We start from the raw sequence: 25,964 nt of genomic DNA on the forward strand, positions 1-25,964 counted from the left end.
TTTTTATTTTTAAATTAAGAATATAATCGTTTTATGCCATTTTATTTCGAAAGGTCCAAGTTCAATGATAGCAAATAAAGCTGTCAGCTCTGTCGTCTGTCAAACGGCGGTTGCCAAACGGGCAGTCATCATTTATAAAAATGTCAGGCCGGACGAAAACCTCTTACAAAAATGTGAAATAAAATAGATTTTTAAGTTTAAAATGGCAATGCAAAAGCCGAGCTTATGGGCTGATCATTTAATAAACCGATTTGGAGATCAGGCAAGTACTTTCTGTTCAAATTTTTGCCTATACACAGTTCAGTGATGCTGCCCACCAACTAATCAATATTTACATCTACACTGATAATCCAGTTCCATGGGCCCATTTAAGTTTAAAGTAATTGTTTTATTTTTAATTGCAGCTACCTTGTCGAATTGGACCCCAAACAACACATGCCACAGTAAACCAAGAACAAAACAAACAATGTATCATTCAAATATCCAAGCACAAATTCTCTTTAGTCCTAGATGGTTTTGTTAAAGTCCTTAAAAAAGTGAATGAAACTGTAAGTATTTAATCTTTATTTTAGAATTAAAGCATAAACATATAAGTGTTATTTTGTTGACAACATCTTACTCAAATGAGTATATTATTGTGTGTTCAATTTTGTAATTATGTTTAAAGTATAATTGACAATAATTTATCTACTTAGTTTAACTAGAACACAGTCCAAGAACACTGTTGTTAGGATGAAGGAATTGGCTTCCTACAAGCTATTTTAGAAGAGTATGCCCATATTTAAATATGTTAACTTAGATTTTATTTTTAGTAGAAAAGTTTTGAGTGTCAATAGAGAATTTAGCAAATTACAAGAGAACAACTTGTAAGTGCTGTAAATTGCCAATTAGTGACATTTCAAAAAAACTTTATTTACTATGATTGACTTGTTGTGTAGAACTACCACCCATCTTTTCTGCTGGTACTTTGGAAACACCCTGTGGATTGAGAACATGTTTTATAATATGCAATTTTTTGTCTAAAATTTATGATTTTTGTCTGGTGACTTTAATAAATCTTTGTTAAAATGATGTTTATAAAATTATATATTTTTTCTACTAAAAACCATAAAAGTCTAAGAAATTGTATTGTTTCTAAGTAAAAAAGTGTCACTAGAGAATTTAGCAAATTGCAAGAGTGCTGTAAATTGCAAATCAATGATATTTCAAAAAAACTTACTACCATTGACTTGTTGTGTAGGACTTACCACCCATATTTTATGCTGGATTTTAAAAACACACTGTGGATTGAGTTCATGTTTAGCATATGGAATTTTTTGTCTATATATAAGATCCCTGGTTTTTGTCTGGTGGTTTGCATTATAAATGTTTGTTAAAATGCTGTTGATAAAATTACATATTGTTTCTGCATCATAATTGCAGCACTTTGAAGGTCTGTTATTACTAAATAGGGGTGTTTTAAAACATTCTTGCCTGAGATGATTCTAAGATATACTAAGGTTTTATCTATTACTCTAATAGAGGGTTGTAAATAAATAACTAAAGTGTACTGTCTAAGAAATAATATTATAATATAAATTTTCTAAGCAGAAAATTTTTGAGTGTCAGAGAATTAAGCAAATTCTTCAAGTCTTCTGTTCATTTAACATTCTGAGAATCAGTTTGGCTTTGTCCCATATACTCAATAGTTAGCCATTTGCCACCTGCTATCCCACATTGTAGGGAGTGTGGACAGAGTTGAGACTTAGGCTGGTCTGTTTTTTCCATTTTAACAAAGATGTGTGATGCCATGAATCATGCATGCTATCTTGCTCACACTTCTTCTAACTCATACCTTCAGGATGTTTTCCTTTGGATTGCCTGTAGACTACACTAGTCTAAGTCTGGTACCATTTATCAGTATGCTTATGAAACTTCCATTGTTTTAATCTGACATTTGCGGGTGTCTCTTCAGATGGGGATTGAACAGAATGACTCCTGAGTCAGAAAGCTTAAAATGATTGGGTCTAGACCCTAATATAAAATGTGATTATCAACATAAATACTGTTATATATTTTGTATAAATCCTGTTACAAAATAACTTCTGTTCCCTGTTGAACAGAGATGTGTGTTAACTAATGAAACAATAAAATAATTATATTATTGAATACTTTCATCTAACTTTATATTTTTCTTTGCAGTATGACAAGAATCAGAAACACGGTTCTGAGCAGGAAAAAAATTATTTTGACAGTTTATTTATAGTGCTTGAAACCTTAGAAAAATGCTTCAGTATTCAGCCGCGCGACTCAATTTCATTAACTATGGAAGAAAGCCAAAATTTAAAGCTACTTTTGAAGGAAATCTGCAGTTACCTCCTGATAAAAGGTTTATATTTTTCATAACTCTTAATAAAACAAACTAAGTTACTAAATTTAATAATTGCTTTGTTTGGTAAAATTTCTCTTCTTATTAAATAATGGTGGGTAATATATTTTACGTACAAATGGCTCAGTAATAGTTGTTTACAACTCAGTTTATCGTAAAAATTAAAAATTAACTAGTTGCTCAAACTTTTCCATCCACAGATCATTCGTGCGTAAAACGATATACCTACCATAGGACCGAAAAAAGGACTACACCCTTGACCCAACAAAAATCTTGGTCATGGGCGTAATCTTCTTCTGTCAGCCCTTGATACTTAAATAACAATTTCAGATACGTTTCCTGAGAATAATCCCAACACCCAAGCTTTGAGATTGCTAGCCAGTAAAGTTCTTTTTGCTTTGTCCGCAAATTTTTTTAATGTTGTCTTTACACGAATTACCTCTAAACTTCAGGAATGTGCTTCTTCACTTGAAGAAGTGGTTGAATTGAATGAGATTGAGCTTATACAGCACATAAATGTTGATGTCCAGAGATTATCAAAATTAATTTTTGAGGGTGTGTCGAAATTCAAACAGTTAAGAAAAAATGCTCAGCAACTATTTGTCACGTCATTGGAAAAAGCTATATGGAATTGGATTGAAACCTATCCCTTTGAGTTTGCTGATTATCAGAAAAACGCTGATGAAGATTTATACAGAAATGCGGATCAACTTTTTGACATCATTGAATCTTTCAGTGATAACAAGAAAATTAAACCAAATATTTGGTCTTTGCAAATGATGTTACTGATATTGCTTCCGGTAAGTCTTGCTAGTTATCATTTTGACGTAGGTAGGTTTATATTGTTACTTAAACTTGCAGAAAGTTCTTGACGAAATTATTCTTGCTGACAGTAGTGGAGTGTTATCAAAGTATACCAAAAAGAAAAACTACATCGATAATCTAAAGAAATCTCTCTCTTTGCACTCAAATAATAAACAGTCTGTGGAAGCTGCAGTGATTGCAGGCGTAAAACTTTGCAAGGCCTCAACTTATGTCAGTACTTTGGAGCCTACAAATAGAATCTTTAGTCTTGTGCAAACTGTTATGGTTGATCTGAAGGTACTTGTGTTAAACACATTTTAAGTCGTATTTTTTTATTAATTTTTGTATTTTAGAATCTATTATTTAATGCAAATAACCCTAACTCACGTAGAACCTGCTTAAGTCAAGACATAGATATAATGATAGATTTTTTTGTGTCTGCATTTCGTGTTAATCCTCACATCAACGACTGCCTGATTGTTTGTTTAAACCTGAATTCTCCGCCAACATACCATTTCGTTCTAGTTAGATCCCTTTATAAAATAGTAACACAACCCAGATTACCTTGGTGGCCCATGATCGATATAATTTACACAAAATCGGCAGAATTAAAGGATATTTTTGCTGACATTTTGACTAAAGTTGGATCACCAGGTTATAATCCATACTTACCTATAAGAATGATGATTGGTTTGAAAGGAAATAAAGACTCGCAACAGAAACATCGTTCAGGGGCTGAAGAAACACCAGGCTGTAGAAATTTATTATTGTATATGGTAAGACTTATACACGCCGATCCAGTATTGTTTTTGAATCATCTCGGGAAACCGGGACATGAAGTACAAAGTTGCACTCTGGATCTTATTAACGGGCTGGTTTCACTAGTTCACTTGCAAGCTATACCTGAAGTGGCACAAGAAGCCATGGATGCTTTATTAGTGCTTCATCACCCAGATAAAATTGAAATGTGGAACCCAGAGGCACCCGTTAATACCTTCTGGGATGTAGGATCTCAGGTTTTAAGCCAAATTTCTGGCAAACTTATACAACACCAATATGTAAATTACACCGATATTCTAAAATGGCTTAGGGAAATTGTGATATACAGAAACGCTTTTTTAACTAAACATAAGGAATATGCTACATTAGGTAGCTCAGTTAGTCGTACACTTCAATGTCATGTGAAGCTGGAGGTAATGATTTTATATTTTATTTGTAATTGAATATTTACCTCACATTGTTTTAGCATTGGCAGTCCTTGGAGGCGCACGTGAAATTGGAGGTAAGATAATAATTAAGTTACGCGCATTTTACCAGTAATTACTAAGTATTTTACTCAATAGCTCCAACTAACTCTAACTTAAACTAAAGTTAAATTTGATTAGGTGGCATAGTTTTGTTATATGTTTTTTTATTAGAGAACAAATTATGAAGATTTACTGCCCATGTAACTAACTTTTTTGCATTTCTTTAGTCAAGTTTCATACTTATTGGTTTGCATTAATTCTTTAAGTTAATCACACCAATACAGTTTGATACATTGACACACTACTACTTCCTATATATTCTATGCGTTTACCCTGTTAACATTTAGTTCATTTGACTTTATTTAATATGTATTTCAGGTTGTTTATTTTATGTATTTATGGAGCATCGATATTGAGGCTGTCCTCGTCGCTATGAGTTGCTTTTCTTTGCTTTGTCAAGAAGCTGAAATACTTTGCTCGTCAGAAGAAATAAGCGTAACATCATTAGTTCCTAATTACCATGTCTATTTAGAGTTAGCTCAAGCTTCGACCGTTTTGACTACCGGTAAGACGTTTCTAAACCATAAATGATAGCGATTGCCATAAACGGTTATAAATGTTTGAAGGTCGCCTAGCGTTACAAAAACGAATTATGGCATTGCTACGAAAAATTGACTATTGCGTAAATGGTGTTTATCCAGCTTGGGAAGAAACTTTTAGAAACTGGAGTGTTTCGTATAAAAATATAACGGCCTCATCAAAAACTCGGTCTGATGACGGTCAGTTGGAACCATTTCATCGATCAGTAGGGAAAAGGAGAGCTTCACATCAGAACTCTGAACACGAACTCGAAGTATAGCTTAACTTTTAACCTAAAATGCAGTTATAATAAGCAAATGAAATTTTAGAAAGAGCAAATATTGGAATGGGCAAACATGACAGGATTTTTGTGTGCTTTGGGAGGAGTATGTTTGCAGCCTACAGCAAAAGGGACAGGGGTGGGGGTTCCTCTACAACACCAGGGGCAGCAGTCAGGGTCGCATAGTGGCACTGTAACTGGAAGTGGATCTGGTTATTCAAGCATGTCATCATTAAACACAGTGAGCTCTATTGTCAGCGATTCTGCTGCTTGTAGAAGGGGCTTAGGTCCTCCCAGACAAGCCCAGATAGAACCTGACTGGGGTAATGTCATTACGTAAGTGTGGTAATGTTTTTGTTGTGTTTTTGCTATAATTGTGTATTTTTAAGGTTTGTGGAATTACTGCTACGTTTACTCATGTGTAACAACGAGAAGTTTGGTACTCAAATACAAAAACATGTAAAGGAACTAATAGGCCATGAAATGGCACCAGCTCTTTACCCAATTCTTTTCGAGCAAATTAAAGTGATCATAGACAAATTTTTCGACCAAAGCGGACAGGTTACTGTAACTGACGTCAACACTCAACTAATAGAGCATATTATAGTAATTCTTAAAAATATCATGGATTACTCGAAGAACGACCAACCTGCCGAACATCTGGGAGTTACCAGTATTGAAGGAATGATGCTACAAATAGTCAGATACGCTCGACACCTTGATATGTCCGTGCACGGTCTACACATCAAAACAAAACTATGTCAGTTAGTGGAAGTGATGATGCATAGAAGAGACGATTTATCATTTCGCCAAGAAATGAAATTCCGAAATAAGTTAGTGGAATATCTAACTGATTGGGTAATGGGCTCTAGTCACCAAATTTCACCACCCAGCGGCAGTGACATCACTGATATGACCAGGGAATTAGACCAATCTGCTATGCAAGCGGTCGCAGCTCTGCTTAGAGGGTTGCCGCTGCAACCAGAAGAATCAGACAGAGGAGATTTAATGGATGCGAAAAGTCAACTGTTTCTTAAATATTTCACGTTGTTTATGAATTTGCTGAATGATTGTGCGGATCCGATGAGTGGTTCCGAAATATTGGACTTATCTGACAGCGAGGAATGCAGACATAGATTGAATTCAGAGAATTTGTCCAACCTACGAAGCGCCACAATTCAAGCTATGTCAAATTTATTGTCTGCCAATATTGATAGTGGATTAATGCATTCTATAGGTAAGTCACTTTTTAATGCACATCATTGTGGTTTAGTTTATACAGGGTGGTCCAGTTTTAAGTATCAATAATTCACCATTCGATAGCCAATCAAAAAATAAGTTGACTTGCATTATGTCATTTTTCTGAAAAACGTTTCCTAAGGAAGATACAGTCCAAATTTCAATTTAAAAAATCGTTTTATAGTGTAATACTGAACATTCAAGACTTGTACTGAATTCCGAATTTGTACTGAATAGTCTAAAAACTTGCTATTTACTACTAGGAACAGTCTTATAATTTGTTTTCTCAGTCTGCCATCCTGGTGAGCCATCCGAGTGTCTGAAACTGGATTTCAAGAACTAAAAACAGTCTGGAAATCAAGACAAAGATTATATTGTGCATGAAAGTTATTTTTTACTACTAAAAATAATCTAAAAGTTGACTTTTAGGGCTAGAACTCACTTTACTAGGACTAAAAAGACTCCCAAAGTCTATTTTCAGGACTTTAATTGGTGTACAACTTAATTTTCTGGACTGGAACAAGTCTAGAAGTAAATTACATTTTCGGACTATTTCATTTCTAAAAATTAGTTCTCAAGACTAATATCGTAGCATTTGGTACCAAATTTTTTAATTTTTATTACTAAAGAAACTTGACTTCAATTTACTGGCTTGAAATGACATTTTCAAGACTATGGACAGTGTACAAACTGACTTTTAGGCCTGATAAGTCAAAAACTTTGTAAAGATAGTCTCGAAACTCGATTTGAGGCACTGAAAACAGCCTTAAAGCACTAAAAACAGTCTAGATTTTTAAGAAATATTCGAATTTTTAGCATTGAGGTGTCTAGAATTCGATTTAATAGTGACAAAGTTTGAAATGCCATTTTAAGTCTATGAATAATGCAAAAATTGTTTTTTAAGTTTGCTATGTCAATAACTTGGTGAAGATGTCTTGAAACTCCAAGCTGAAAGCAGTTTTGAAGCACTAAAAATAGTCCAGAATTCTAAGAAAATGAAAAGCAAAGTAAAAAGCACGAAAAGTTAGTTTTTAAGACAATTTTCATGAATCTAATGTCAAAATATGGAAATTTGTCTTCAAATTTCAAAAACTTACTTCGAATGTAAATTTTAAGCTTATGATGTCACATTTCATTAGTTCAGAGTCACTTTTTGGTGTTCAAGTAAATTTTTAAGGTTTAAATGTATAGATTTTTTATGTTTACAAGTCAATTTTTAATATTAAAGTCTCCCGATTTGCATGAAAACTGGTTAGGTTAACTAAAGTCTTTCATTTTGTCTGGAAACTATGAAAACTGGCTAAAATAATTTTTTTTCAGTTTCCTAAGTCAATTTTCCGTTTCCAAGACAATTTTTAAGTTGGGTTGGGTTAGTTGCGGTCTTTGAACGTAATAACTGAATTATCTCATAAACGAAGTTTCAAATCAGAATTTTACTATAAGAGATATTTAAAATTGCTCCAATGGTCTGACAGTTATGACAAAAAACTGATTTTTAAAACAGAAATTTGAAGGACTGTATTTTCCATTTTTCAGGAAAATGACATAATGCATGTCAACTTATTTTTTAATTGGCTATGGATTGGTGAATTATTGACATTTGAAACTGGACCACCCTGTATACAGTGAGTCCCAAATTCAATTCTCTACATTGTGATCTTGGAAATTATAATAGATACTTCCAGACACCAACATAACATCTAAAATTTTAGTAAAAAAAATGTTTTACTTTATTTTAAGATATTCGTAATGTCTCAATTTTTAAATGTCTCTGACTTTTTATGGTTTTAAATAAAAATCACCCTTTTTATCAAATTTATTGTATTTGTACTATACCATACGTTATAATATGATTTTATTGTTCATAATTCTTGCAGATTTGGGTTACAATAAAGATCTACAAACACGAGCCGCCTTTATTGAAGTTCTAACAAAAATTCTACAGCAAGGAACAGAATTTGATACTTTGGCTGAAACAGTTTTAGCTGACAGATTTGAGCAGTTGGTACAGTTAGTAACGATGATTAGCGATAAAGGAGAACTGCCTATAGCTGTAGCCCTGGCAAACGTAGTTACAACCTCTCAGATGGATGAGTTAGCCAGAGTTTTTGTGACTTTGTTTGACGCCAAGCACTTGCTTTCCCCTTTGTTGTGGAACATGTTCTACAGGGAAGTGGAAATATCTGACTGTATGCAAACATTGTTTCGAGGGAATTCCCTTGGAAGCAAGATAATGGCGTTTTGTTTTAAAATTTATGGTGCCAGCTACTTGCAGACACTTTTAGAGCCTTTGATACAGCCTTTGTTGGACGCGCCAGTTCGGAGTTTTGAAGTAGATCCAGCTAGACTGTCTGCTTCAGAAGATATCAAAGAGAATCGTCAGAATCTCATAGCATTGACACAGAAAGTTTTCGACGCAATAGTTTGCTCAGCTGATAGGTTCCCACCACAGTTGCGTTCGATGTGTCATTGCCTATATCAAGTTTTGAGCAAGAGGTTTCCTCAATTTCCTCAAAATAATATTGGAGCTGTGGGAACAGTGATATTTTTACGCTTTATCAATCCAGCAATAGTGTCGCCTCACGAAATGGGGATCGTGAGCGACCAAGTACCAACTAACATAAGACGGGGGTTGATGTTAATGTCTAAGATACTACAAAATATAGCTAACCACGTGGAATTTAGTAAAGAGCAACATATGCTCCCCTTTAATGATTTTTTGCGTAGCCATTTTGAAACCGGAAGGAGATTTTTTATTACTATAGCGTCAGATTGCGAAACCGTCGATCAGGCTTCGCATTCGATGTCTTTTATATCGGACGCTAACGTTTTGGCGTTACATCGGTTGCTATGGAATCATCAAGAAAAGATCGGAGATTATCTGTCCAGTAGTCGAGATCATAGGTCCGTAGGTAGACGGCCATTTGATAAAATGGCTACTTTACTGGCATATTTGGGACCTCCGGAACATAAAACATTTGATTCTCAGTAAAGTATTTTTTAATGGGTTTTAATCTTGCCTGATGTATAAATTAATTTTTAGCCTACTGTTTACAGCTAATCCCAGATGGCGTTCTTTGGACATGTCTTCAACTAACTTCGAAGACTTAATGACCAGGCATAACATAGATGAAAAGGAAGAGTTTAAGTCTATAAAATCACTTAACATCTTTTATCAAGCCGGGACCAGCAAAGCTGGATATCCCGTGTTTTATTATATCGCCAGAAGATTCAAGTAATACTTATATCGTTAGTGTAGAGTGTTATATTTAGAAACCGACAACGCTTTCAGGATGGGAGAAACTAACGGCGATTTATTGATCTATCACGTTATTTTAACTTTAAAACCATTCTGCCATTCCCCTTTTGAGCTAGTGGTTGATTTTACGCGAACCGGTTCTGAGAATAGGTTTAGGATTGAGTGCTTACAGGGGTGGTTTTGCGTCTTACCAGAAGTAGCTATTGAAAATATCCACGCCGCTTATATTTACAACTGCAATAGTTGGGTACGGGAATACACCAAATATCACGACCGAATTTTATATCCTTTAAAGGTAATTTTACTACTTTGGTATTTGAGGTTTTCCCGTAGGCAATATATCCTCATCACATTGTTCGAACTGGTTTTTATTCTTGTCTTATTCGGTACTTTTCAGGGGAACCGTAAAATCGTGTTCCTAGATCATCCTTCGAAGTTAAATGAATTCATCGATCTCGAGCAACAGAAACTTCCGGGTGCCACCTTAAGTTTAGATGAAGACTTAAAAGTATTTCACAATGCCTTAAAACTATCGCACAAAGACACTAAGGTGTCCATTAAAGTAGGACCTACTGCTATTCAAATAACTTCGGCAGAAAGAACTAAAGTTCTTGCCCACTCTATTTATCTGAATGATGTTTATTACGCTTCTGAAATCGAAGAGGTCTGTCTAGTGGATGATAATCAGTTCACTTTGACTATTACTAATGAGAGTGGGCCTCTAAGTTTTATACACAACGACTGTGATGCTATCGTACAAGCTATTATCCATATAAGGAACCGTTGGGAACTTAGTCAGCCTGTAAGTATTACTTAGACATTTTACCTCGGGACTCGGACCATTCCGGGATTTTTAACTGTTTGGCTACTTCTGGTGCGGCGCAAAGTCATCAATGGAATCATATCAACCCCAAACTAATTCCCTTGGCTAGGTCGAGTAAATATCACAAATGAAATTTGCTTACGGGTTGTTCAATTTTGTAGTATTTAATCCATTTAATTGTGATTCGTTCAGGAACCGTGTTATACAGGGTCTTTAATAAGTACTTGTACTAAGTTTAAGGGGTGAATCTTTGTCCAATTTTAAGCAAAGTTTGAATATACATAGGACCGCAAATGCATTATTTCGGAAATACAAGATGTCAAAGTTTAATTTTTGCAAATTTGGAATGCAATTAACTGATGTTATTTTTATGTTTATACGAACCTTTTTGCTTAAAATTGGTCAAAGATTCATTCCTTAAAGTTTGTACAAGTACTTAGTAAACACTTACATAAACGCCTACCCTGTATATCTTTATACAGGATGTATCAGGTTTTAATACGCAAAGTTAAACCGCTTATTCTACGGCTAAAAATAACTATAATTTTCTGTATAAACAATATCCAAAAAGTGCTTTGTTACAGGAATACAGAGTATTGAAGATTTCATTTTCTTTTAGCCCTCCAAACTTTTTTTCTCGTTCTCCAATAATGTTTTTTTTCTTACAAATTCAAAATCCTTAGTTAATTTAGAAACTTTTGTATCATTTATTTTTCCGTATCTGTAACCGTTTTCAAACAAATTACATTTTTATTTTAAGAAAAGACATCTCAATTTCATAATGCACATTGTAATGATAATTATAAATTTGTAATTTTTTCGAAAACTATGACATGTATGGAATAAATAAATAGGTAAAAAAAGCTTCTAAATTGAACCGGAAATTTGAATCTTAAAAAAATCATTGGCGCACCAGATCAAAAGTTTGTGAAAGGAGAAACAGGGTACAAGCCCTAAACAATAACATCCTGTAGAGTTTTGCAAAAAGCAACCCCTCTATTTTTAGACATAGACTATGCGGTTTAAGTTTGCTTATTAAAACCTAAAACACTCAGTATATCAATGCTGAGTTGAAATTATTAGCTAGTAGTCGTCCGTTTTTGCATTTATTGCTCATTACATGCTGTAATATTGGACAACCTGTATGTAGCGTAACTACAATATTAACGCTACCAAGTTTCTGGAGCTCTCAAAAACAACGTCATAGTTGGAAGATGACGATGTAAACATCTTTCAGGACATGGTGACTGTGCATCAGAAAATTCGGCCCAAAGATGTGCCAGGAACTCTGTTAAACATGGCCTTGTTGAACTTGGGGGTTCATGATCCGATGCTGCGCACAGCAGCTTACAATCTGCTTTGCGCATTGACAGCTACGTTTGATCTGAAGATTGAAGGACAGCTATTAGAAACTCAAGGCCTCTGCATACCCTCGAATAATACGCTGTTTATAAAATCGATTTCCGAAAAATTGGCCACCAACGAACCCCATCTAACTCTAGAGTTTCTGGAAGAATGTATACAAGGTTTCAGAGTCTCAAGCATCGAATTAAAGCACTTGTGTTTGGAATATATGACCCCATGGCTGCCGAATTTGGTTAAGTTTTGCAAGCCAACGGATGACTTTAAGAGATATAAGAAAGTTGGAGAGATATTAGAGAAGTTGATTGTGTTGACTATTAAAGAAACTGAAATGTACCCTTCAGTGCAAGCGAAAATTTGGGGAACCTTGGGAAAAGTTTCCGATTTAATTGACATCATATTGGATACTTTTCTTAGTTGCTCAGTGAGCGATGGTCATAGTCCTTTGATGGTCGAAGTTTTGGCTGATACAACTGTAGCATTAGCTTCCGCTAACATCCAGCTTGTAGCCAAGAAGACAATAGCCAGATTCTTTAAAGTTATCCGAAATTTAACAACATTGCAAATAGAGGCAAGAAAATCTATACTCATACTTAATTTTTTTTAATCATGTTTTTTAGGTGCGAAATGGAGTACCACCGATTAGCGCATTGGAAAACAACTCGATGTGGGATGACTTGACAGTTTTGGCCCGCTATCTTCTGATGTTATCTTTCAATAACTGCCTAGACGTTATCCGTCATCTTCCATACCTTTTCCACACTGCTACTTTTCTAGTTTGTGCAGGATCTCTGAATATGCGAGCAGCAACTCATGGCCTGATTATGAATATCATTCACTCTCTTTGCACTTGCACAGAACCTCGTTTTTCTGAGGAAGTTCAAAAGTTTCTTCGTCTTTCTCTTGACGAGTTTGCTCTGCCTAAATATTATGTTTTGTTTGGTGTGAGCAAAGTAAAGAACCCTTCTGTTAGTGCCTTCAGGTTGGGCATAAATCATCCTGCAGACTCCCGGATGTTCGTATCTTGTGAAAAGGGACCGGGTTTGCAGTGTCATCATCAAGCCTGTGGGCATTCCTGTGCAGCGGCGCAAACAGTGAATGCCAATATAACAACCCCAACTGCGCCGCCTTCTTTAGAGAAAGACAAAATAGCTACTTCGGCAGCTATTCAAGAGAGAGAGCGAGTCTCCTTAAGTTCTTTGGAAGTTATCACGGATGCATTGCTTGAAATACTCGAAGCTTGCATGAACGAGATTGAAGATTGTGACTGGTTAAATCAATGGATCACTTTGGCTAGAAGCTTGGCCTATTGTTACAACTCAGCTTTGCAACCTAGAGCTTTAATAGTTTTCGGTTGTATTGCCAAAAATGTTGAAGATTACGAGGTGGTTAAAATTATGAAAACCATTATAAAATCGTTGGAATCATGGAACGACGTTATATTACTGGAGGCGTCTATAATGTGCTTGACCAGGCTTCAACCAGTTCTTTCTTCTGATTCACCTTTTCATAAGTCCATATTTTGGGTTGCCGTTTCAGTATTGCAATTAAACGAGTCGAACTTGTACGCTGTGGGTTTGGCACTTTTAGAACAAAATCTCCATACTTTGGATTCTCAAGGCACTTTCGAGGAAAATGTGAGATTGTTAGCTATACGTCTATGTATTGGTATGTGAATGTATGTGTTTTTAGTCTCTCGAGGAGGTGATGATGTCTACTAGAGATCCCTTTGAATCGTATTTCAAGCAAATGGACCATAATGTTGGTTTGAGCTTCAGAACCAATTTCCACTTTGCCCTAGTTGGGCACTTGCTCAAAGGATATCGACACACCACACCAACAACAGTTTCTAGAACCGTTCGAGTTCTTACTATGTTGTTATCCATAGTTGCCAAACCCACCAAAAAGGATAAATTTGAAGTTACCCCCGATAGTGTAGCCTACCTCGCAGGTAGATAATATTTGTGTACTTACTCCTACGGTATTTTGTGCAAAATATTTATTTTAGCTCTTATCGGTTATTCCGAAGAAGTGAGAAGCAGGTGTCACGTAAAACATTCCATACCGAGGTACATTTCAGACTCATTATCTCAGGAAAATTTTTTAATGGAACCTAATCCTCAATTTACTGTCACTCAACAACCTGCCACTACAATATCAAGCAGCGTTTTCAGTAGTAACACAACGCGAAGGCAGAAATCATGCGATTATTTAGAACATAATACTGCCGGACATACTAAAGCAACTTCAACTAGCCAGCAGGGACAGGTAAGTCGCAGAAGACAAAAGTTTATTAAGTATTTACTAAAACAATATATTAATTAGCCCTATTACTTGAATTTGACAAACTCTTTTGCTAAATTTTATAATAACACATGTTTTTCTTGTAAACGTTATGTAAAAGCCATGAATGTTCATATTAGTAAAATAGAAATCACTTAACTGAAACGTATAACAACTTATCAAACTGCTTGGGTGAGAAGTGACTTTTCTAAAATTTCCTGCTGAATGTTTAACAATCTTGTCATTTAAATATTTGTTAAACTTAGTGGAGTATTGGATGTTTTGTTTAGGATCGTAGTGCCAGAGTGTCAGTCAGCAACGAAAATAACGTTCTATTGGATCCTGATGTGCTTACTGAATTTGGTACACAAGCACTGGTTTTAACGACATTGGCTACGCTTGCAAAATACAGTACAGGAGAAGTGGAGACTCGCACGCTTTATAAGTTCTTAGCTGAAGGGGCAACTGTATTCCCTAGAGTGTTTCCATTAATGTACGTATTTAGTTTCAAATTCTGTTTTTATCTTCTATTGTTGTTTTTATATTAGTTGTTTAATCAATCCAGCTGTAAAAAAATCCTTTTACTGTAATGGTGCTGCCAACTTACGGCAATATCGTGAAACCCAAAAAGTAGGTCTTTGAGAGTGGTTTAAGGAAAAACGTTGAGCTGGACAGCTCTCTAAATGAAGGATAGGAACATAATTCTAAAAATAGTGATATTCATTCTTTTCTCAATAATATTAGGATTTGCAGAAAAGACGTTTGGCAACACTTAGCCAGCTTTTTTATATCTTAATTTTATCAACAAAGACAAAGATCCGGGGTTTATACTGGAATGTATTTTACAGATACAACTTGTTGGACCAAAACCTAAAAACCATATTAACTGGGAACCATGACTTGGAAACTTTGAGCGCAGTGCGTACAATAATACAAACGATGATAGCTTGCGAAAATACTAGTCAAGAGAACATCCATTATTTACATTTGCAAAACAGTGGTTTTGCAGGGTTGTGGAGGTTTGCTGGTTCTTTTTTGAAAGTGAAACAGGTTGGTCGTGGTTGGAATTGATGGAGTTGAGGGTAAATATCTGCTGCCGTTTTAGGGTGAAACTCACAATATGGACGGCCATAGTGAGTTGTTCAGGGAATGTTTAATGCAGATGGTGGAGATTTATATGCCGAGTGATGATGGGGCAGTGGATATTTGTGAAACAGCTGTGGCGTTTCCATCTATACTGAGCGTAAACGATTCAAACACGAATCTTTCCAATTCGTGTTTGATTCTTTCACCAACGGATGGGGAGAGGGAGGCGGACGGGGGGAGTCAAACCTCCCTGGACCGCATTTTTGCCGGAAAGATGTGAAAAGTTACAAAACGCTTTTAAATAAATTGTTAGAAGAACGTTGCCATTTCGATGTAGTTTTCGTTCTTCTAAATTGACGTTAAGACTGCTAATTGTTTCTCTTTTAATTTTAAAGTTAATGTAAAATTTATTGCTGGGAAAATGGCACCTTTTCCTAACAATTTTGAAATATTATATTCTAAACTAATGGATATGTGAAACTGTAATGTACAAATATTGTTAATTTTTACTTTGTTCTCGTTATATATCTATGTTTCAGTATTTATTTATTTTTATTACAAAGAAGTGAAACATTTTTATAGATATAAGGATCTTCATATATTTAAACACGCACTTCAAATTGACCAAAAAAAAATTCATTCCGATTTACAGTGTTATTTTGACTAATAGTATTTTTAAACATTTAAGATTCCTTTGAAAGAAAGTCACTAAAAAAAGTAAAATAATAAAAAACAAAAAAAAATGTTTACTAAGTTGCTTTCCTCAAACACAGAGTTGCCTCATCAAGTATTCTCTTGAGATATCCAGCCAAACTGTAATATCACATAGTTAACCTATAAATTTATTTTTATAGCCACAACTAGTTGAATACAGAATTGTACACAAGAAAATGTTTAAGTATTTGAGGTACTCATCAGAACCCAGGCAGAAATAATACTATTTTAACACTTGATTCTAAAGATCACTAAACAAGTCCAGCAATAAATAGCACTTTCAGATATTTATATATATTATAAAATATCACTTGCGGTTCAAAAGTTAATTTCCTTTATTTTGAACCAGCGCAATATTTAAAGGAAAACGTCTCAACTGAAATCTTCCCTATAAGGCAGATTTTGTCACATATTCTAAATTTTTCTATTAAGAGAGCGTATAGTTCTCGGTAGGATGCGAATGGATCGCTCCTATAATAAGATAATAAAAGACTATATATACAAAAAAATTAGACTATTTCAAAGGAACCTCCTTAAACATCACAACTTGTCGCTAACATTCATACATAATAATGTTGTTTTTTTAAATGTGTTGGCATTATTCCATTTCAAATTGATAATACATTATTTCATTATAAAAGTTCATTTGGTTGTTTTCTTTTTATTCCTTTTCAAAACATGGTAAGTTTCAATGCTCTGGTGGTTTTTAGTGTATGGGGATGATTTAGCCATTACACTGTAAGTACATTATCTTTCTCCAATTCTGCGGCAGTGACGTTACAGTCAAAGTGTTCCAGCTCATGGAGGTCAAGCATGACTATTACATGCTAAAGTTTGTCAAGACAACCAGATGCTGAATAGCTGATGAAGAAATTGAGGACAAGAAGTGTGTCTGTCAGGTCAGAGGGGACATCTCTCTAGCCTAGCAGAACAGGGGGCGCCAGTGCAACTTTGGAAACTTCCTGAAAAGGAAAATTTCCAAACTTTTAGAAATAGTAACTTTATTTCAAGATTGTCATAAACAACGTATACAAGAAAATGAAATTGCGTCAGCAAAAGAAAGACTACTTAGGTATATTATTATACTTATGATATAGTATACTCATTCAATACAGGAGAGTTCAACCTCTACATATGTTTAGGTAATCGTCGAGATGATAGGGTTCCAATTAGATTAATAACTTTTTTAGCTCCCTTTTAAATTTTTGGTTACTCACAGATGTTTTAATATCCATAGGTAACTTATTGAAGAGCTTTATACACATATAGTGGGGAGTTTTTTCTGTTATTTACAGCCGGTGTGTTGGATACATAATTTGATGGGTTAATCTTGTATTATATTTGTTTACCTGTGGATTCTGAAAAAATAAACTTCTGTTGTTGAAAAAGAACATTAAGCATTCATATATATACAGAGCGTATACTGTCATTAGTCCCATTGACCTGAAAGTGTTTCTACATGATTGCCGATAATCCATTTTTTTAATTATTCTCATAACTCGTTTTTGAGCAATAAAAATGTTCTGCACCCTACCATCTCGGCTCCAGAACATAATACCATACTTCAGTCTGGATTCAAAATTGGCGCTATACAGAATTTTTAGACATTGCTCACTTAGATATTTACCAGTGAATCGTATTCCGTAGCAGATAATTCCCAAAGTTTTCAAGAGTTTATCCAAATGAAAAGACCAGTCAAGGTTCTCATCCAGATAAACCCCTAGGAACCTCGTGTTTTCAGATACTGTTATGTCTTTTCCGACAATCCGGAGTCCTTCCAGTTTACCAAAGTTTGATTGTTTTGTCCTGAACAGGACTAAATCAGTTTTCTCTGCGTTCAAAATTAAGCCGTTATCAGCAAACCATGCTTCAATTTTAGACGTTAAATATTGACTATTGCTTACTAGGTTCAAACTATTTTTGTCTCCAATCAACAAGTTGGTGTCATCGGCATAGTTAATAATAGTTTGCCATGGTTCATCTGCTACCGAATACAAGTCGTTTATGAAGATTACAAAGAGGACTGGCCCTATAATGCTACCTTGTGCTATTCCATAATCGTTCGAAAGAGTCCCTGATTTACTAGATTGATCATCTTTAGTGACAGCCACTATTTGCTGCCTGTTTTGCAAGTATGACCTTACCCACTGCAATGGTTGCCCCCTTATCCCATATTTTTCCATTTTATTTAATAAGATTTCTCGATGTAGACAGTCATAGGCCTTCGAAAGATCTAGGAATATTCCAAGTGCGGCCTCTCTATTTTCAAAGTGCTTAATGATTGATTGTATAAATTGATATAATGCCGTTTGTGTTGATTTTCCCTTTATAAATCCGTGCTGGTTTTTGTTAATTAGATTACAGTGGTTCATAAAGTTGACGACCGAATTCCGCAGCCGGTCGAGTGGAGATGGTGGGACCTCTAAGTGGAAACGTCGATTCCTAAAAGTCTATAGGGACTTTGCTTGTGCGGTGCACTTCCAAGAGGCGGAAAGGGTGAAAACCTAGGTCAAGACCACGTGGATGTGACGGTTATAGTTTCCACAAGGAATGACTATATCTTTTACTCGGATCGTGCCCTTAAGCGATTTTTAGACTTTTTTGTGTGTGTAAAGTAACTTTTGTGACAAATTCTGGGGGTTGGGGAGTACAAACTCGATTATCTCAGCCCTCTCACAATTCGTGCGGGCGAATTGCCCTCTAGCAGAGCCAAAGAACAAAACAAGACAACTTAATAGTCATGCCCTCTTCATTTGTCCCGTTGATATACAGTGATGGGAGGGTAAAAAGCAGTAGTCTTGCTTGAACCATCTGAGGTCAATAATATTGACACATACAAGGATCTACAGAGTGTAGAGAAAACTCTTACTCACTATAACTACAGGCTTTTATTATACAGGGTGGTCCAGTTTTAAATGTCAATAATTCACCATTCGATAGCCCATCAAAAAATAAGTTAACATACATTATGTCATTTTCCTGAAAAATGCTTCTCAATGAAAATACAGTCCATAAAAGTTCAATTTAAAAAATCGGTTTCTTGTCATAACTGTCAGACCGCTGGAGCAATTTTAATCAAATTTAGAATAAATACATATGAAATTAATACTCACTATGTGATGTTAATGACGTTTGTCGAAACTGTACAGTGGTGTAAATACAGAAAGATGGTTTTAATTTTTTTTCTCTGCATCACTGGATATTTTTCAAAAATTTCAGATTTTTTTTTACTTTACTTGTTCAATTAAAATAAGTATCTCTTATAAAATTCTGATTTGAAACTTTGTTTACGAGATAATTGAGTTATTACGTTCAAAGACCCAAAACCAACCCAACCCAACTTTGTCTTAAAAACGGTGAAAATTGACTGACAAAGAAGCTTAAAAAATGTCTTTCTAGCCAGTTTTCATAGTTTCCAGAAAAGTTGAAAGACTTTAGTTTTGAAAATTGACTTATTAACGAGTAAATTTACTTTGAAACGGTGAAAATTGACTTGAGAGGCTTAAAATTGTCTTTGTAACCAGTTTTCAGACAAATTGAAAGACTCTAGCCTTGACAATTGACTTGGAAACTGTAAAAATTGACTTGAGAGGCTTAAAAACTGTCTTTGTAGTCAGTCGTTATAGTTTTCAGATAAGTTGAAAAACTTGAGTACTGAAAATTGATTTGTAGCCATGAAAAACTACTTTATCTAGAATTTTTGACTACAAATTCACACATTTCAACCTTGAAAATTGACTTGGACACCAAAAAGTGACATCAAAAGCTTAAAATTTGCATTTGAAGTAAGTTTTCATGATTTGAAAATACATTTCAACATTTTAGTCTTGAAAATAGTCTTAAATACAGGATATTGATATTAGATTCATGAAAACTGAATTGAAGACTAACTTTTTAAGTTTTTTTAATTTGTTTTTTATTTTCTTAGGACTCTGGACTATTTTTAGGGCTTTAAAACTGCTTTCAGCTTGGAAAATTGAGTTTTAGGGTTATCTTCACCAAGTTTTTGACATAGTAGACTTAAAAAACTATTTTTAAATTTTCCATAGGCTTAAACATGCCATTTCACGCTTTGTCAGTATTAAATTAACTTCTAGACGCTTCACTGTGTTTTAAGACTGAAAAATCTAATTTTAAACTATTTTTTCTAGTAAAAGTTAAGTTTCAGACTCTTCATTGATAAAATTAAACAATTTTGGCATTAAATGCTACAATATTAGTCTTGAACACTAATTTTTAGAATTAAATTAGTTCGAAAATTCGTTACCAGTGTGAATGATCAGTCTTACACTACCTACCCAGTTCAAAAATCCTGTTTTTTGACTATTTTCAGTGTCAAAAATTAACTCGTAAACCTCACAGATGACCAAATTTGAATCCGTTTGAACCATTTTAAAGTAAAAAAGGCAATAACCCAAGTAGACATTTTTGTCAATTTTTGAATAATATCCAGTGAGCCTAGAAAATAAAGACTATTCCCTTATATCGATATCCCCCTATATCCCTATGTCATTCAAATCAAACAACTCATTTCATAATTACATTATGTCAACTTATTTTTTGATGGGCTATCGATTTGGTGAATTATTGACATTTAAAACTGTAGTATAGGAAATAGTAAGAACAAACACATTATTTTGAAATCATTAATAAAATAGCTTTTATTAATATTTTTAGTATTATTAACCATATTTGGTCGTCAAAAAAATTTTACAAACAAATTATCATTATATAGTGATCACTTCACAAATAAAAAAAATCTAAATATAATTTTCTCAGTGCATATAAATATATGTATTATTAAGTAACACTCCATATAAGTGAAAGTAATTAATATAAAAATTTAAAAAATCACAAAACAAAATTGCAACTAAATGTCATTTACAAAACTCCTCAATTTCTGACTTCACAGTTCTGAAGCTCATATTGCAACTGTTAGAACCCATTCTTAATATGTAGGGAATAATACTGTCCACTTGAATTTGCCCTATAAGGCTGGCAAAGAAAAGTTCTTCTACTATACTGGGTTCCAAAGACTTAAGAGGTGGCAGTCTCAGTAATAATCTATAAATTACCATTAAATTATAGACCAAAAACTGGCAAGCTATTTAGTAAAATCTTACTTTGCAAACCTATCATGGTCCCCTGATGCATTACTGTCTACATAACTTTGTAAAGCCTGAAAACTCTTTTCTTGCAGCTTTTCAATGGTAAAAATATTGCTTCTATTTAAAACATCATTTTGATTGGTGTTAAACAAAGTGATTGCTTTTAAATAAGCATATTCTTCATCATCCAAATGGAGGCGATTCATTGAACTTATGAAATTCTGTAACTTTACAATGTGGTCAGTTACTTGTTTCACTTTTGCTGCTGACATTTTTTCTTGGGCTATTGAAGCATGTAAGTGGCTTATTAAGGCTGAGAGAATTGTGGAAATTGATAAAGAGTGAGAACACTGAGCTAGTCCTAAAGTAAAAAGTTCAGCCCAACAACTTTTTAGTAATGCTATTTGTACATCAGAACTGTAATAAAATAAAAAATTTGACAATGTTTATAATTATAGGGTTTCACTTACTTCAGGCTGTGAAATGGAGGTATATTTTTGGCCCATTGAATGGACAAAACCAATAACCTTGACCCACTTTCACAAATATAGTGAATATGTAAGTAGGGTGGAACAGGACCAGGAACTTGTAAATTAAATGATATATTTTGTTCCTCCAACACAGGACCATCATAATCACACTTTTCCTCATTTGATAAAGTGGGGAGATCTGTTTCATTGAATGACTGTACTTTTGCTATAATATCTAAAGCTTTGGAAATTAGTTGTTTATCCTTGGCTACATTTAATGCATCTGACAGTTCAGCTCCAGTATTTGTACTATCCATAGACACCTCATCATCTATACTAGCCTGAGAAGGTGAAAGATGAAATTGTTCAGTAGAACTATTGTTACCTAGAAGCAGGAAGTTAAGTCCACAAGAATTCTTGAACAACAAAAACTAGCTTACTAATTCTTTTAGTAAGAAATTGCAACCCTATATCACACTGATTAAATGGATTATTTATGATTCCACTCTCTGTATTCAAATCCCTCCGAATAAATATTCCCTTTACTGTATTTACAGGTGAAGGATTAAAATTACTGTTTGAATTATTTGGGTAATCTTTCTTGTCTAATATAGGCTTTCGTTCATGTTGGACCGCTGAAACATAATCCAGCTGCATGTGATCTAGCAGTACAATAGCAATTTTAAATTAATTAACGGTCTAAAGTCAACTTACAATCACTCCTCATGCCACATGCCAAGCATTTCTGAAGTCTACAGTATTGACATCGATTTCGATGGTGTTTAGTAACTTCACAGTTTTTGCTCCCTCTACATTGGTACCCCAATTGCTTACGGATTGATCGTTTAAAAAAACCTTTGCAACCTTCACATGAAATAGCTCCATAATGCCTTCCAGAAGCTCTATCACCACAAACAACACAAAGTTCTATGGTCAAGCACATATTGTTAGCATTTGACCTGCTCTTATCACTCAACATTTCAGACTTAACACTATGTAAATCCGCTTTCAGGTTTTCTTCCATTTTTTGAACAATTTAGTTAAATAAGACACATTTTATTTTAATCATAACACGCCAAAGGCCAAAATTTGCTTTTCAGGTTGCTTTTTTTTGACGTCCCAAGTCAAGGAAATAGGAATTAAAAATGTCATTTTTCTGCGGTGTTGCCAGTGTTGCCACCCAGTACGGTAAATGTCTTCGAGCAAAAAGAATCAGGAGGTAGCAAATACCCTGTTTGTGCATTAAGCGACCGAGACGGAAGTCGCCATCTTTGTCCCCCACATTCGCCTACAGCGCAATTGAATGAAACCTCCGAAGTTAGTCGTAAAACGATGTTGTTTATATTTGGTGCAATGAGGAAAAAGAACAAGTATCAGGAGGTAACAATAATACAAATTATAACCCGTTTGTGCATTAAGCGAGGGGGACGGAAGTTGATTGCGCATTCGCCTACTGCGCAGTTGAATTGACGCAAAGTCATTGTCAGTTTGGAGTTTCAAACCCGCAAAAATTTGTTGTTTGTATTTAGTGTTAATTTGTTTTGTTTGTTTGTGGTTCTTTAACAGTTGAGTTTTGCAAATTTAAATTAAGTTGTACAGTGGACAATAATAATAGTGTTTTATAGTGCCAACCGAAAGTTGACGGCCGCCATATTACTCCCCCTCTCCCCCTTGTTTCTGTCACCCCCTTTGTTTGCTATTGCTCCTTCCTGCTATATTTTTTTTATTCATTGATTTGGTGGTATGTAAAGTTAGCTAAAAACCGTAAAGACTTGTGGTTTATGTTTTTTTTGCTTTTCGGTCCGTTAAAGATTAATTTTTGCAAACTTAAATTAATTGAATTATTATTGACGAATGGATTTGGGAATAGTGGGCAACAGCAGATTGATTATCGTCACTGATTTTCTGACAGTTTCCGGCCGCCATACTGAACGATTTTTGTCCCCCTCTTTGATTGCTATTGCTCCTTCCTGCTATATTTTCTTATTATTGGTTTGTGCATTAAGCGACCGAGACGGAAGTCGCCATCTTTGTCCCCCACATTCGCCTACTGCGCAATTGAATGAAACATCCGAAGTTAGTCGTAAAACGGTTTTGTTTATATTTGGTGGTATGTGAAGTTAGCAAAAAACCGCAAAGATTTGTGGTTTTTGTTTGTTTTGCTTTTCGGTCCATTAAAGGTTAATTTTTGCAAACTTAAATTAGTCGAATTATTATTGACGAGTGGATTTGTGAATAGTGGGCAACAGCAGATTGATTATCGTCACTGATTTTCTGACAGTTTTACGGCGGCCATACTGAACGATTTTTGTCCCCCTCTTTGATTGCTATTTCTCCTTCCTGCTATATTTCTTAATTTATTGGGAGTAACAATGACGTCATTTACTTCCTGACTAAAAATACAACCTAACCTAAAATCAGTGTGTCATTTTAAATTATCTTGTTTTGTAATTTTTCATAGTATTTATTTTTTTCCATGGTAGTTTTACGCTAATTATACTTAGTATTTAGTAACACAATAAGTACCAAATTCAACTAAAGGAAACAATGAACGTATTGGCACTACTCCTAAGCAATGTCAGGATTCCTAACTAGCATTGGGAAATGAATCTTCTGGTGGTAATAATCTCAATATTGTTGTCTGTAATATGTGTCTTGCTGGCTCTACTTCAACACTACTATTACATTGGCCTTCATAAGAAAACTTCAATCCGATACTATTCACCAGAATTTGAAGATCTAATTCCCTCAGAGGACCAGAAGTCCCAGGTGGCAATACATCATGATGATTCAGTATTAAATGATTTAAATCTAGCCCTTAAATCTGACAGTAAGGATTATGATATTAAGGCGAAAATGGGAACCGATTCGGAAGTTTACAATATAATTCAAGCTGCTCTTGCTTTTAAGATTGTAGGAAAGAAGAGCAAGGCATTGAAGTTGTTTGAACATGCCAATGCCATGGCTCCTGACAATGCTGATGTTCTGAATTGGTATGGAGAGTTTTTGGAGCAAAACCATGATATTGTCACTGCAGATGAATTATATTTTAAGGTAAGTTTTGTCTGTGTAACTACACATTTATGTAGAGAAGGGTAATCAATTCCATTGTAATCCACATTAGAACATTTAGAGACAATTTGAGCCTAAATAAAGTTGAAATTTTAGGCATTAACTTACTCTCCACACCATGAAGCTGCACTTTTTAACAGGCAACGTACAGCTCCAGTTGTTGACAGATTAGACCTCAAATTGTTCCAAGAAATAGACAATCTGAAAATGGACTTGAAAAAAAGGATGAAACTAGACCATTTTGATGCTGTTAAAAAACAAGCATATTATTTGCATATTTACCATACTGTATGTTGTTGCATGTTTTAGTATAGTTGTCCTAAAATTTAAATTTCAGGTAGGAATTGAAGGCAACACCATGACTGTAGAACAGCTCAGATATGTATTGGAAACTGGCCAAGTGGTGAGTGGAAAGAGCTTGCTTGAGCACAATGAGATTTTGGGTCTTGAGAAGGCCATGCAGTATGTGAAGTTACTGATTAGAACTGACTATATTGGAATTAAAGAAATCTTAGGTATTCACAGGCGTGTGATGGGCCATGTGGACCCTATTAAATCTGGTGTATTCAGAGATGAGAAGGTAGGACAACCCAATTTATTAAAGGCAATATTTGTAGGGCTTTGTAGGTGTTTGTAGGTAGTCATGTTCCTCCTCCATATGAAGAGATTCCTAGTTTAATGGAAAATTATATTAATTGGTTAAATTCAGAAGAAGCCCACAGCATGCATCCTGTACGCTATGCTGCTTTGGCACATTACAAGTTGGTTGACATTCACCCTTTTGTTGATGGAAATGGACGCACAAGTAGACTTATTATGAATCTAATTCTTCTAAAATCTGGTTATCCTCCAGTAATGATTTTAAAAGAGCAACGGTGAGTTAAGTGTATATTTTCTAATACTGAAAGCAGTTACACTATTTTTTGTTTTAGGGATAAATATTATGACACTCTTAAAACAGCAAACATGGGAGATGTAAAACCCTTTGTTCGCTTTGTGGCACAATGTACTTTACAAATTTTTGATATGTATTTATATGGAACTAGAGCATTATCTTTAGATGGTCCTGTCCATCAAATGATGGCCTATTTAGATAGGTAACAGTGCTGAATAATTTATTTTTAAAAATTGAGTGTAATTTATTATCATTTTTATTGTGAATAATTTATAAAAAAGTGCATTTACAGTGTAAAAACATCTTTTTTTGTTATTTAATTTATATCATTTATTTTTGTTAACAAAAACAATAAACCTTATACTAAGTCAAAAA

At 34.5% G+C, this 25,964-nt stretch overlaps 3 protein-coding genes across 4 annotated transcripts; 2 read left to right on the plus strand and 1 right to left on the minus strand.

Moving 5' to 3' along the window:
* Positions 1-100: 100 nt before the first annotated feature.
* Positions 101-16,689, plus strand: Nf1 (neurofibromin 1). Its single transcript, XM_081994567.1, has 22 exons — positions 101-262; positions 405-548; positions 2,182-2,368; positions 2,699-3,168; positions 3,230-3,469; positions 3,526-4,365; positions 4,419-4,454; positions 4,798-4,984; positions 5,046-5,272; positions 5,328-5,614; positions 5,668-6,515; positions 8,395-9,505; positions 9,561-9,752; positions 9,810-10,071; positions 10,174-10,578; positions 11,837-12,532; positions 12,582-13,598; positions 13,654-13,912; positions 13,970-14,229; positions 14,535-14,737; positions 15,093-15,294; positions 15,350-16,689. Exons 1-22 carry the CDS (start codon positions 203-205, stop codon positions 15,608-15,610), a joined length of 8,394 nt encoding a protein of 2,797 aa, XP_081850693.1. The 5' UTR covers positions 101-202; the 3' UTR covers positions 15,611-16,689.
* Positions 16,690-20,676: 3,987 nt separating this feature from the next.
* Positions 20,677-22,769, minus strand: Hr78 (Hormone-receptor-like in 78). 2 transcript variants are annotated; one of them, XM_081994537.1, is made up of 5 exons: positions 22,337-22,769; positions 22,063-22,257; positions 21,623-22,007; positions 21,168-21,569; positions 20,677-21,108 (listed from the first exon to the last, which is right to left on the minus strand). In XM_081994537.1, exons 1-5 carry the CDS (start codon positions 22,644-22,646, stop codon positions 20,922-20,924), a joined length of 1,479 nt encoding a protein of 492 aa, XP_081850663.1. In that variant the 5' UTR covers positions 22,647-22,769; the 3' UTR covers positions 20,677-20,921. The 2 variants fall into 2 exon arrangements, with proteins under 2 accessions (XP_081850663.1, XP_081850661.1); XM_081994535.1 differs by having other exon boundaries at positions 22,063-22,284.
* Positions 22,770-24,021: 1,252 nt separating this feature from the next.
* On the plus strand, positions 24,022-25,964 carry Fic (FIC domain protein adenylyltransferase). The gene is made up of 5 exons (XM_081994540.1): positions 24,022-24,676; positions 24,791-24,982; positions 25,032-25,274; positions 25,322-25,569; positions 25,627-25,964. Exons 1-5 carry the CDS (start codon positions 24,227-24,229, stop codon positions 25,793-25,795), a joined length of 1,302 nt encoding a protein of 433 aa, XP_081850666.1. The 5' UTR covers positions 24,022-24,226; the 3' UTR covers positions 25,796-25,964.

Source organism: Ips typographus, linkage group LG16 (genome assembly GCF_016097725.1).
Source record: "Ips typographus isolate SLU linkage group LG16, UJ_Ityp_2.0, whole genome shotgun sequence".
NCBI classification, from domain to species: domain Eukaryota; kingdom Metazoa; phylum Arthropoda; class Insecta; order Coleoptera; family Curculionidae; genus Ips; species Ips typographus.